This window comes from Pteropus alecto, unplaced genomic scaffold (genome assembly GCF_000325575.1).
Source record: "Pteropus alecto unplaced genomic scaffold, ASM32557v1 scaffold39, whole genome shotgun sequence".
Lineage (NCBI taxonomy): Eukaryota > Metazoa > Chordata > Mammalia > Chiroptera > Pteropodidae > Pteropus > Pteropus alecto.
In genome coordinates, this window is record NW_006443568.1 from 3,343,285 (window position 1) to 3,355,672 (window position 12,388).

Sequence of the window (12,388 nt, forward strand, 5' to 3'; positions counted from 1 at the left end):
AATGCCACAGTGGCTTGTCTGTCTTCTGGGTTGCAATGCTGCCAGGGCAGTGACCCTAAGTATGGTGTCTTGCTTAAGAGTTTCATGATAATCTGCGTTGCCCAGGCCATACCCACTGGAGGAATAAAACTAGAGTGCTAGTAGCAGTCCCTCACAGCTCTTTACCTAGTTGTCATTTTTGGCCTTTAGACCTCCCCTAAAGTTCCCCCAACTATTTCTGGCTAAATAAAAATATGTACCAACCACCATCAGACTTAAGAGTGGGAATTGAGACGATATCCTCTAATGTCAAGAGTGGTACACTCGACAGTGAACTAGAATTCCCATTGAATGCACTATTCCAAGAAAAAGGAATGAAAACTGGTTTCGTGTGTGTGCCTGATCAAATCTTCTTGGGGTTCTTGTGGGGGTCACCATTTCCCCCCACTCTTCCTCTAGTTCTCTGCAGTTCCACGTGCTCCTGAGGCTGTAAATGCCTCCATCAAGGGGGGCAAAAAGTTGCTCTTGTTGCCCGCATCACTGCTGAAAGCTGCTGTCCTCCAAACTCTTAATATTCCACAAAGATCATAGAAAAGTAGCACTTTATGGCCAACCTAATTCCTCAAATCCATGACTTGAGTTTTTGAGAGGTGGGTTAGGAGTCATGGATGGATGCAGCTCTGTGTTCAGAACCTTGCCCTTCCCCACTCCGATGCTGTTCCGTGGACCATAAACTAAGCCTTGTGTGCCCCTACTCACACCCTCATAAAGATTCTTGGTCCTTCATCCAGATACACCCCTGGAGTTCCCCCATTCCTTCTAACAAGCCTGAATCCTGGGAAGAGTGCAGTAGACATTCTACTGAGATTCCGGCTAAATCAGCAAACTTTGTCATTCATTCGCTGAGTCATTCAGAAAGTACTTATTAAGCATCTGTTATATGATAGCTCCTGTTAAATGCTCAGGGAAACATCAAAGACATGACTCTTGTCCTCATAGAAGTTATGGTCTAGAGGAGAATCAAGGCAATGAATAAATCATCTACGTCTAAAAATATGATTACACATGACGGTATAATATGTAAGGGAATATTATACATTATGGTGGGAAAGGGGGAAAAAAAGCAGGAGCTAAGAGAGAAGAGACCTTATTTAGGTTAAGCAGGTGACATTTAAGCTGAGATTTGCAGATTGAATAGGACTACTCAGATGGTGATTGAGATTGCAGGGGGGAGTGTTGGGGGCTGGGGTGATCTTTCCAGGAAAAGGGAATAGCATATGTGAAAGTGCTGGAGCAGGGAAGGGTTTGACCTGAATCAGGAACTGAAAGTTTCATCCGGCTAGTGTGGAATGGGATGGGGCAGTGGCAGGGGCTAGGTCATGTGGAGCATGGGCATGATAAAGAAGTAGAATTTAATTATAACTAATGAGCAGCCATTAAAAGGTTAAAGAAGGGTGCGACATGATCTAATTTATGTTAACAAAAGATCACTAGCTGCTAAGTGGAGAATGAATTTGAGGGAAGTGATAATGAGTATGGGGAAGCTAGTAAGCAGGATTTTTCTATCATCCCGAAGAAAGATGATGATGGTTTTTTGCATTATGGAAGATCTTGTATTGGGGATTTTTTTCCCCTCTATTGTAGTTTATAATTGGGCACTGCTCATGTATGAGGACAGTATTAAGTTTTGTCCATTAGTTTTGTATTTTAGTTTTGCTGTCTCTCATTAGGATTCATAGTTTATCTGAACATCATAATGGGTTTTCTATATAGTCAGTTATTTTTTTCTGCAAATGAGGATATTTCTTTTAAACCAGTTTTCTTTTCATTTTTTTCTTGTAATAGTGCATTGAATGGGACTTCTAGTTCACTGTCAAGTGTATCACTCTTGACGTTAGAGGATATCGTCTCAATTCCCACTCTTAAGTCGATGGTGTTTGGTACAGATTTTGATGAATACTATTTATCAGGTTGAGGAAATTCTCTTCTATTCCTAGTTGTCTACGAGTTTTTATTTAAACAATTTTTAAAATAGAAAGTAAGAGTGGAAATTTACTGAATGTGTTTTCAGAGTCTACTTAGATGATCATAGATTTTTTTTCCTTTCATTTGTAATGTGAATTATACTAAGTGATTTTCCATGTTGACCTATTCTTTCATTTCTGGGATAAACCTTGCTCGATACTATTATCAGTTTGGAGTAAATTTGGCTGTGAGTAACAGGGCCTCAATAGTGTCTTAATGTTTTTCTCTCTCATTTAAAACAAAAAAAAAAAAAGCCTGGATGCAGAAGTGCAGTGTCAGGACCTGAGGCTTCTGTCTTGCTGCATTTCCACCCTTTGTGTATTATCTCATATCCAAGTTGCTGAAGTTCAAACTCCAGCTGTTCTGTCTCCATTCTGAGCAATAGGAAGGAGAAAGCAATGAGGAAGGATGCAGCCCTTCCTTTTTTAAAAAGAATTCCTGACAGACACCACACTTTCACCTACATCCTATTAGCTAAAACCTCTTTACTTGGTGGCATCTAGCTGCAAGGGAGGTGGTAGAATAGTCTTTTAACTGGGAAGCAATGTGCAGTGATTCAATGCACTATTATAATACATGATTATAGATGAAAATCAAGGTTCTTATGGCTATAGACAAAGAGAAGAATAGATTTATGGAACTCTAGCAGTTTTGGTCATGGAGTTGCTGTATTTTTATATACCTTGCTGGATTTTTGAATAGCTATAACTTTATTTAAGAATTTTATCTCTATATTCGTAAGTGATATTGGCTTACTATTTTGCTTTTATTGTTGTTACTCAGTTCAAGTATTAAGGTTATGCTAGACTCCTAAAATGAGTTTGATAGTGTTCTCTGTGTTTCTGTTCTTTAGAATAATTTTTGTAAAGTAGAAAGTATCTATTTAAAGGTTTGGTAAATGTTGCTTATAAAACTATCTCAACTTGATGCCCTTTGTGGGTAGGAGAAAGTTTTTAAACTACAGCCTCAGTTTCTTTAGTGGTTATTGATCTATTCTGGTTTCATTTTCCTTCTTGAGTTAAGTGTGATGATTTATATTTTTCTAAAAAATAGACCAGTTTACAAAAAAATGACAGTTTTCAAAATTTTGGCACCAATATTCTTTATTGTAGTATTCTAACTTTATAAACTTTTATTTTATCTATAGGTTATACCCCCTTTTTGTTCCTAATACTATATATTTATGCCCTACATCCATTTCTTGATCAATCTTGACTGGTTTGTATATTTCATCATTTAAATATTTTTTTTTGAATTATATTTTATTGGTCTTTAAAAAAACCAGCTTTTGGTTTCGGTGAGCATCTCTATTGTTCCTTTCTCTTTTATCTTTAATATTTTCTTCCTTCTAATACTTTTATATTATTGTATTCTTTCTTCTACCATCTTTGTCTTTTTACAGCTTCTTGAATGCTATTTCTTACTTTCTAACATGTTTTTAAGGCTATAAACTCCTTCTAACTATACTGCTATAGCTGCATCTCATAGTTTTGAGATGCAGTGTTTTCATTGTTTAGTTTGAAATAGTTTGTAACTTTCATCATAATTTTCTTTTTAATCTATGAATTATTTCAGATATATATTTTTTAAAGTTTTCAAATGTGTTTATTGGGGGAGAGATCTACCTTTTCATTATTGATTCCTAAATTTGCCACATAGTGGTCATGGTATGCATTCTGTATATTCCTTAGAATTTGTCGAGGCTTTCTCCATCATATCTACATATATATGATCAGACATATAAGTTATATTTTTCAAATGTCTACCTTGATTTTTTTTTTTTTTTGGATGTTTGATCTGAGAGAGGTATGTTAAAATGTCTCACCGTGATTTTGGACGCATCATTTTCCCTAGTAATTTTATTAATTTTTCCTTTAGTTTGAGAAGGTGCTATTTAGAAGTATTTAGGCTTATGATTGTTGTAGCTTCTTGGTAGGTTGGCCATTTTATTGTGAAATTTGTTTCTTTTTATCTTTATTAGTGGTTTTTGCCTTGAAGTTTATTTTGCTTGATTTTATTGCTATGGCTTCTTTCTTATGGTTAATTTTCCAGTATATTTTTTCCATCCTTTTATTTTCAGCCTTCCTATATCCTCCTGTTTTAGATGTGTTGCTTGTAAGCAATATGAAACTAGAGTTTAGTAGACATATTTACTCCATTTTTATGTATTTTGATTACTGATTTATTTTAAAATTTTCCATTTGATAGGCTTTTTCTTTGCTGTCCTCCTCCCTTACTTTTCTGCCTTCTATTGAACTGATCAAATTCACTTTATTTCTCTTCCCTCCACTGGTTTGGAAGTTTATATTTTAGTCCTGATTTCCCTCAACTTTTTAACAAATATACTAAATTTCAAATTTTACTAATAAAGTCTAAAATCAGTCAGTTTTTCTATCCTTGTTAGGCACAAAACAAGTACCTTGGAACACTTTCTTAAGTCCCTCCTCCCATCTCTCATGTTATATTTATCTAGTATTTTGATTATTATACCTCTTCATGAAAAACACTCTTCTAAATCAGTTGTTATATATTTTATGGTTTAATAGTTTGGGTTTACAAACATATTTTAACAATTACATGTTCACTATTGTTTGTTTCTGGCCACTCCTTCCTGATGGGTTCAATTTCCTTTATGCTGAAGTACTTCTTGAGCTTGGGACCAGTTTTGAGTTAATATCTCAGCTTGAGATTTCTGTATTTCACTGCTAGTACTCATTTGAACCCCACACCCACACACAAAGCAGCCTTAATGTTTTATTTTCTCAGCATCCTATTTCTTGGCCACTTTCCTGAATCATGACATGAATTTTCTAGTCCAAGTTTGTGAGTGAAATGACCCTTCAAGGCTGCTGGTTTTATGCATAGGGTCTCCTTCCATCTCCCCAGGATGCACAGGTTTGAGGTCTCTTCTCTTCAACCTGAGTCTTACCATCCAGCCTCTAGCATATGTCTGGCCTGGTGTTCCTGAGGCTCATTTGGCTTAGATTCTCTCTCACTACTCATGTTTTGAATTTCCTTTTTGTTTCTGGTACTTGACAATTTCTCTTTTCTACTTTCAAGCTTGGCATTATAGCAAAACCACCTTTTTACTTTCTTTTACCTAGCATTTCTATATGTTTAAGGGGAGGGTTGGAGCTTCCTAAGTTAGTTCGGTCTACAATACTGATGAGTTGTCTGGACTAGGTTTATAGCAGCAGTGACAGAGAAAAGTGGACCAAGTTGAGAAGCATTTGGAGCAAGGTTAGGGAAGGGCAGTGACAGGCAGAGAATGAGGTCTTCCTTGCTCTTGTATAGGTGCTCAGGGAGGTCTTGGTGGAGTGGGCTGATAAGGGGTGATGGTGAGATGGTGTTGGATAAATGTCTGAAGAACTGAATTGCTTGGGACAGGTGATCACACTGGGAATCCAGAGTGGGTGACAGGTGGGGAGAAAAGAAATCTGGCACATCTTTCTGGCCAGGCTCTCTTGCTTGTCTGCTGAAGGCATCCTTGGTTAAACACCTGCACCATCCTTTCTGTTCCTTATGTCCCTGGCACTTTAAGTCTCACTTACCACTCACCGTGTCCCAACTGGTACATAAAAGTGAGCCGTGAATACCAGCAGCTTTTCCAGGCAAATATCCAGGACTAGCCCCCCACCTGCTGCCACACCATTTCCTTGGACTCTCGTGTCCTTGTTCCTGTCTTGCTGGACCCCTCTCCCCGCCCTCTCTCTCTCTCTCTTTCTCTGTCTCTCCTTTTTAAAAAATATTCAAGGAGGAAAGGTCTCTCTTTTCTGCTTTTCAGGGTATTCCTTGCTAACCTATTGGGTGAAGAATTCAGATTTATTGCCTCTCATACCTGGGAGTTGTCTAAGTGTCCTTCAAGTTGTCCATCATCACTGGTGACTTGGCTTAGAAATATACAGGGGTGGGAGTTGGTGTCTCTTCAGTTCTATCTCCACTGCACGCCCACCCAAAATTCATTGGTCCACAGATACTTATTGTATCTCTATTACTTGTTAATTACTATGCTGGGCACTGAGAATATAAAGGCGAGCAGAACCAGACATAGTCCCTGCCTTGTGAAGCTGACAGCCGTGTTCTTCTAAGAACCTCATAAATGATGTAGAAGTAACAGCTGTAAAAAGTGCCACAAAGGAGAGGTATGTATGCTATGAGAGTGCATAATAGGGGCCCAGCTAGAGAGGTCAGCCATAGCTTCCCTGAGGAAGTGACATTTGAATGGAGATCTGAAAGATGAACAAAAGTTAACTAGATAAAAATAAGAGATAAGAGTGTTGCAGGCAGAAGGACCAGCATGCACTAAGGCCCTGTGGTGAGAGGGAGTATAATTAAGAAACAGTTACCAGCCCTGTCTTAGGGCATCCATCCTACTTTCTTCCCAGACCCAGCACACTCTGGGCCATGATAAAAGAATGCATCAAATGTTCTTGCTGAATATTAGTAGAATGTTCCTGGGGCCCTTTGAGAACATAGAAACCATGTGATTTTTGCCTCTAACTCTCTCTAACTAGGGAGGTCTCCTGTATCTTCTACTTCTAGATCCCCGCCCCCCCCACCAAGATCTTATTCTAATTTCAGATTTAAGAAAAACAAAATGAAATAAGTGAAAAATATCAGAACATCCAATTAAATTTGATTATTGAATAAACAACGAATAATTTTTAGTATAAGTATTTCTCAAATATTGCATGAGACATACTAAAAATGTATCTGTTATTTATTTGAAATTAAAGTTTAACTGAAGTCCTGTATTTTATCTGACAGTCCTACTTATACCCACTTGTGCCTAACCAGGACCCCCTGGAGAACTCTGTAGGAAGGCCAGCCTACCCCCAAATGCCTTTCTTGGCATCATGGTCATTTCTGGCTTTGGGACCTTAGGAAGGGAGTGTATGGGAAGAACAGAGCCCCTTGAGTTCTGGGAAGGAAGCTTCCATCTCATGAAGTTACGTTACGAGAACAAAAAGCGAAGAGTTGCTGACAGACCACAAGGCCTGGGCATGGACACTGCCTCCATGTCTCAGTCATCACTTCCAGGATGGTTCCTGACTCATCATCATGACTCTTCTTAAATCTCCCATCCTAGCCCCACCTCAGCATCACTGTCATAGTCCCCAGGCTGAGGTGGTGGGCTTGGGGACTCTGGATTGATTGTATATTTAAGCTCCTAGATGCTTTCTCAAAGAGGGCACACGTACAATGGCTGAGCCTTGCTGAAATGTCCCTGCCCTTCCTCTTCCTTGCCCACTCCCCCTCCCATGCCCTCCAGCCTGCTGCCAAATGCTCCTGGCCAAACCTCTTGACAACTTCTGGATGTTGAGCATTCCTTGGACACTGTGTCTCTCGGGATGAGCCAGTTTTTTCCCAGAGCTGCTTGCATTATCCCTTAGAGAATCACAGTAGAAATGTGTCTTGAAGTAACCATGATAACTACTTTCAGAATCATCAGGAATGTGATCATTGTCAGCCTAAAGAACTAAAGAAGCCTCCTCAGCCTTGTCAAAAGGCTTGGGGAGAAAATATTGTGAAAGGCATTGTTTTGAAATAGTGATCATTCATAACTGAAACCAGTTTCTATCCCATGTTTATAGCTATTGGTGAAGGCCACAGCAAATACTGCCAAACCCGAAACTAAATAGTAACATAAGCCCTGAACTTCACTACCCTGAAAATGCATCTGCTATAGTTAGGATGAGGTTTGGCTGTGAGTTACAGAAAACCCCTAAATGACAGTGACTTAAATATGATAGAAGTTTATTTCTCTCCTGCTTAGAAGTCCAGAAAGTCAGTTGAGGGCTAGTAGGTACTCTACAGTGTCAAGACCCAGGCTCCTTCTATCTTATTACTACTCCTCTATCCTTAGTACTTGGCTTCCATCTCATGTTCCAAGATGGCTGCTTGAGGTCCAGCCATCATGTCTGCATTCTGGTCAGCAGAGAGGAGGAAGAAACAAAGAAGGGCATGTTCTCCTTTTAAGAATATTTCCTGGACGTCTCACAGTTCTGCTTATATCTGTGAGCTAGAACTTAGCCACATGACTACAACTAGCTGCAAGGGAGATTGGTGAATGAATCTTTATTCAAAGTGGCCATGTGTCCAGCTTAAAATTGTGAGATTCTGTTACTAAGGAAGAAAGGAAGAATGGGTTTTGAAGATGATTAGTTGTCTCTACCATCCTTTCTTCCAATCAACCAACCAGTCAACCAACCAACCAGCCAACCAGCCAACCAACCAGCCAACCAGACAACCAGCCAACCAACCAACCGCTCAGCTAACATTATGTATGAGCAACTGCCCTATTTAGTAAGGGAGACAGACATGCAAATCACTAACTGCAATACAATGTGATATGGAGTATAAAAGAGGTTTTATTCAGAGCACTGTGGGAGAACAGATGGAAATGATCAATAGCAATCATAGTAATTAATAACTACAATGCCCTAGCTGGGTTCTCAGTGCTACAGTCCCATGATTTTATTTCCCGGCTCTCTTTCTTTTTAGCAAGAGCTACACTCCTTCCTGCCTCTTGTAATAGCTAACATTTAACAATGGGCAGGCCAGGTGCTGTTCTAAGTCCTTTGCATATATTACCTCATAACAATGTTTTGAGCAGGCACTATTATCATTTTCCTTTATAAATGAGGAAACTGAGGCACAAACCATAGAGCTAGGTGTTGGACCCAGGCAGTCTGGCTCCAGAATACACATGCTTAACCACTCTGCTAGGCTGCCTCCCCTAAAGCTGTTCATTCTCTTTCCTTTCTCCAAATCCCCACCCTCAAATATCCAGCAAACAATCTCCCTGCTGACTTCATTGTAATAATGGAGGTGATCTAGTGGGACCTCTCTCCACCTCTGCACCAATCCTCAACTTACTTGTATCTCTTCCCTTGCTTCCTCCACCAGTCCTGCCTCAGGGGTGAGGCATCTGTCTTCCTGTTTAAAGCTGCCTCCTTCCTCAATCCTTGGGGGCCGGTGGAGTGTCACGGTTTAAGATCTGGCCTCTGCAGCCAAACTGTATTAAATTGATAAAAAAACTCACTTGACTGTTCTGAGCCTCAGTTTTCTCATCTGTAAGTAGAGGTGATACTAACACCCTTATCATGGGACTATTTGTGAGGATTGAGCATGTTTATTCATGTACAGTGCTTAGCTTAGCATGTACTAAGTGCTCAGAGGGTGTGAGTCATTATGTATCCCCCTTATTTCTGGTCTGTTGGACTACTGTCTCGCTCTTCACTATTTTCAGTTGATTTTTCTTTACTGGCTGTATTAGTTTCTGATTGCTGCTGTAATAAATTTTGTGTTTGTATTTCTAAGTAATATATAACCATATATATCATATATTTTATATACACGCACATATATATTAGATGGCCTAGATGGAGGGTGAGTGACTTCCCAAAGGCATGGAACAACAAGGCCAGCATTAGATCTCAGGGCTGCCTCCTGGTCTAGTGCTCTTCTGTGCTGTACTGAGTGGAGGCAGAGGTGTCTAAAAGGAGGCTGATCTAATAGTCAAGGCAGCGGGTGATGCAAGTCTTGACCAGGACAGCACATGGCACGTGCCAAGGTGAAGACCATGTGAGAGACAATGCAATATGTTCTTGCTTTCCCTCTTTGGGTGGGGGTTGGGACATAGGGCTCGTTGGAGACTGCACATGAGTGCATCTCTCTTCCCCGGGTCCTGGAGCATCCTTCTGGGTCTAGTTTCTATGGCAACAGGCTCCCAGCAGGCAGCCTGCCAGCTGGAGGGAAGCAGGCAGGCAAGGCAGGCAGGCAGGGAGAGAAGGCCTGAGCAGCAAGAGGAAGCTTGAAGTCGTGGGAGTTGGGGGAATCTCATGGGAAGCTGGAAGGGCCCCGAGAGCTGGCCACGACCAAACCCCTCTCGCCTGATCATGCAAGGGTGGAGGTTGCTTAGGACACGTCAGCCTTTCTGTTATGGTTCTTGAATTTCCAGACCTCAAATTTCTGTTAACCTCTCCTCTCACCCCCATATCTCCTGACTCCCACTTCAAATATTATCTGACCCCAGCCTCATGCACCTCAGGAGTACACTGACTTCTTCATAGAAAAGAGCCCCCATTCTGAACCTAGGGGGTGGAAAGAGCAAGGCCAATTGACTTTCTGTTTTGCATATGATTTACATATTAATTCAAAGATAAGAAATTTCCAGGCCTTATGTCATTCCTGCCAACAACTTAATTCAGCTCCACTGGCAGCAGCTGACTGTGTCTGGCCAGGCTCTGGGCTTAGCCATGGGGGTCCCTAGAGGAGAAGTCCTCCCAGCTGCAGCCACTTCCTTCCCCCCACCTGCTCCAGGGCAGTTCTTCCTCATGTTCTAGCAGCTGATGCCTTGCAAAGTACTTGGGCTGTGAAGCTAGTGGCAGCCCTGGGTCCAAATCCTGGCTCTGCTAACTTTGTAGCTGGAGGCCCATGGGCCTCTCTGAACCTTAATTTATTCATATCTCTGCAGGGCTGAGGACATACCTGTACAGCTGGTGTAAGTTAGCAAAGACATAGTTTTGTTAGAATGCCAAAATACTTTCGTATTCATTGGTAAAGAGCCACCACCCTGGCCCTTCCATGGCCCCTCTGGTTCTCCCCGTCCAATCCAGCTTCTGTCCAGGCGGTGCTCTGGCACTTGGGCTGTGTCGGTTCTGATTGGTGTATGCTGTTCTGCTCATGGAGTACAGGTTGTTAAATATTTTAAGTATCACCTTGTCGGGAGACACTAAAACAGGTAGGTATATTATGTGCCCACATGTTGCAAGGAATGATATATTTAAAGGTCCTGGATTAATGTCCATCACTTTGTAGGTTTCCTTTCTCATCCATTTTTCTTTTGCCCTGGGGTCGGGGTGAGGGTGGGGGTGATACTTGGCAAGAGCAGAGATGATAGCCACCTCTCTCACCAGGCGGGCGAGGTTCAAGCGCTCCAACAGTGTGACAGCCGGCGTGCAGGCAGACCTGGAGCTGGAGGGCCTGGCAGGCCTGGCCACAGTGGCCACAGAAGACAAGGCCCTACAGTTCGGACGCTCCTTCCAGAGGCATGCCTCTGAGCCCCAGCCTGGGCCCCGGGCCCCCACCTACTCAGTCTTCCGCACGGTCCACACGCAGGGCCAGTGGGCCTACCGTGAGGGCTACCCACTGCCGTATGAGCCGCCGGCCACTGATGGGTCGTCCGGCCCTGCCCCTGCCCCAACCCAGGGTCCTGGGGCTGGCCGCCGTGACTCCTGGATGGAGCGCGGCTCACGTAGCCTCCCTGACTCAGGCCGCACATCCCCATGCCCACGGGATGGCGAGTGGTTCATCAAGATGTTGAGGGCGGAGGTGGAGAAGCTGGAGCACTGGTGCCAGCAGATGGAGCGCGAGGCGGAGGACTATGAGCTGCCGGAGGAGAGTAAGTGAGGGAACTCTACTTGGAGGGATCATGGCTGGGGGTAGCAGGGGCAGCAGCATAATAAGAGAGCTCTTTGGTTGGATGTGAGGACACTGTCCTCACACTTTGGTTCTCTAGTGTCAGATCTTGGTGGGTCCCCATTGGCAGCAGGGCGTTCTGGGAGTTCTTGGAAGGAAGCAGGTAGCAGCTTCAGAGGCCAAGGCTAGCAATGGGGAAGGTGACCAGGCAAAAGGGCTGGACCTTCAGGAGATGGCTGCCAGTCCAAGCCAGGAAGTCCATGGGGGTCAAGGGAACTCTTGGATCTGGGCTGGTGTGGGGCTCTGGGCCTGATCCAGATCCTGGGGCCAGGACTTCAAGGCAGAGAGGGAGGCAGTGTACAATGTCAGATCTTGTGTGAGGCATGGGTGAAGGAGATTAAGCCAGGAAGACATGTTCTTTCCTTGCAATTTCAGTCTGAGGGGAAATACAGCCTTGCCCTAGAATCCCCAAGTTGATGGGGGTAGTGACTAGGAAGACGGGTGTCATGTACATGAAATTATTTAGTAATTCTTAAAGAGCCAAGGAGTCATACACTGGTAAGTGACAAAGTTCAGCCAGTGGGTGGTCATGGAGCTAGTGCCTGGCTAAGGCTATAGGAGTAGGCTGGGGCTGATGTCCATCTGTTCTCTGACATGGGAGGGAAGGACACAGGAAGATAAGCACTCAAGAAATGTAGGTTACATGAAGGAATGAACGTCATTATCTGAGGATACAGTCTTCTTGGTGAAGTGAGATAGGGGCTGCTTGTTAGGAAGCTGAGGATGCTATGGGGGGGCGGTAGGAGGAGACAGTTACAGAGTGCCAGATAACAGAAGGGTCAGAGTCATTCAGGGCAGACTTCCGGGAGGCTGGGGAAGGAAAGGCATCATTCCCTTCCTCGAATCTCCTTCTGCTGTCCAGTCCTGGAGAAGATCCGCAGTGCTGTGGGCAGCACACAAC

The 12,388-nt window shown here is 42.9% G+C and overlaps 1 protein-coding gene across 2 annotated transcripts in view; it reads left to right on the plus strand.

The window, feature by feature from the left end:
- Positions 1 to 12,388, plus strand: part of DLGAP3 (DLG associated protein 3) — a 34,348-nt gene that overhangs the window by 19,663 nt on the left and 2,297 nt on the right. For both annotated transcript variants that reach the window (XM_006924257.3, XM_025041485.1), the window contains 2 exons: positions 10,926 to 11,410; positions 12,350 to 12,388. The exon at positions 12,350 to 12,388 is cut by the window's right edge and continues 44 nt beyond it. In XM_006924257.3, the coding sequence (XP_006924319.1) occupies positions 10,926 to 11,410; positions 12,350 to 12,388 (524 nt within the window). The remainder of the gene's footprint in view (positions 1 to 10,925; positions 11,411 to 12,349) is intronic.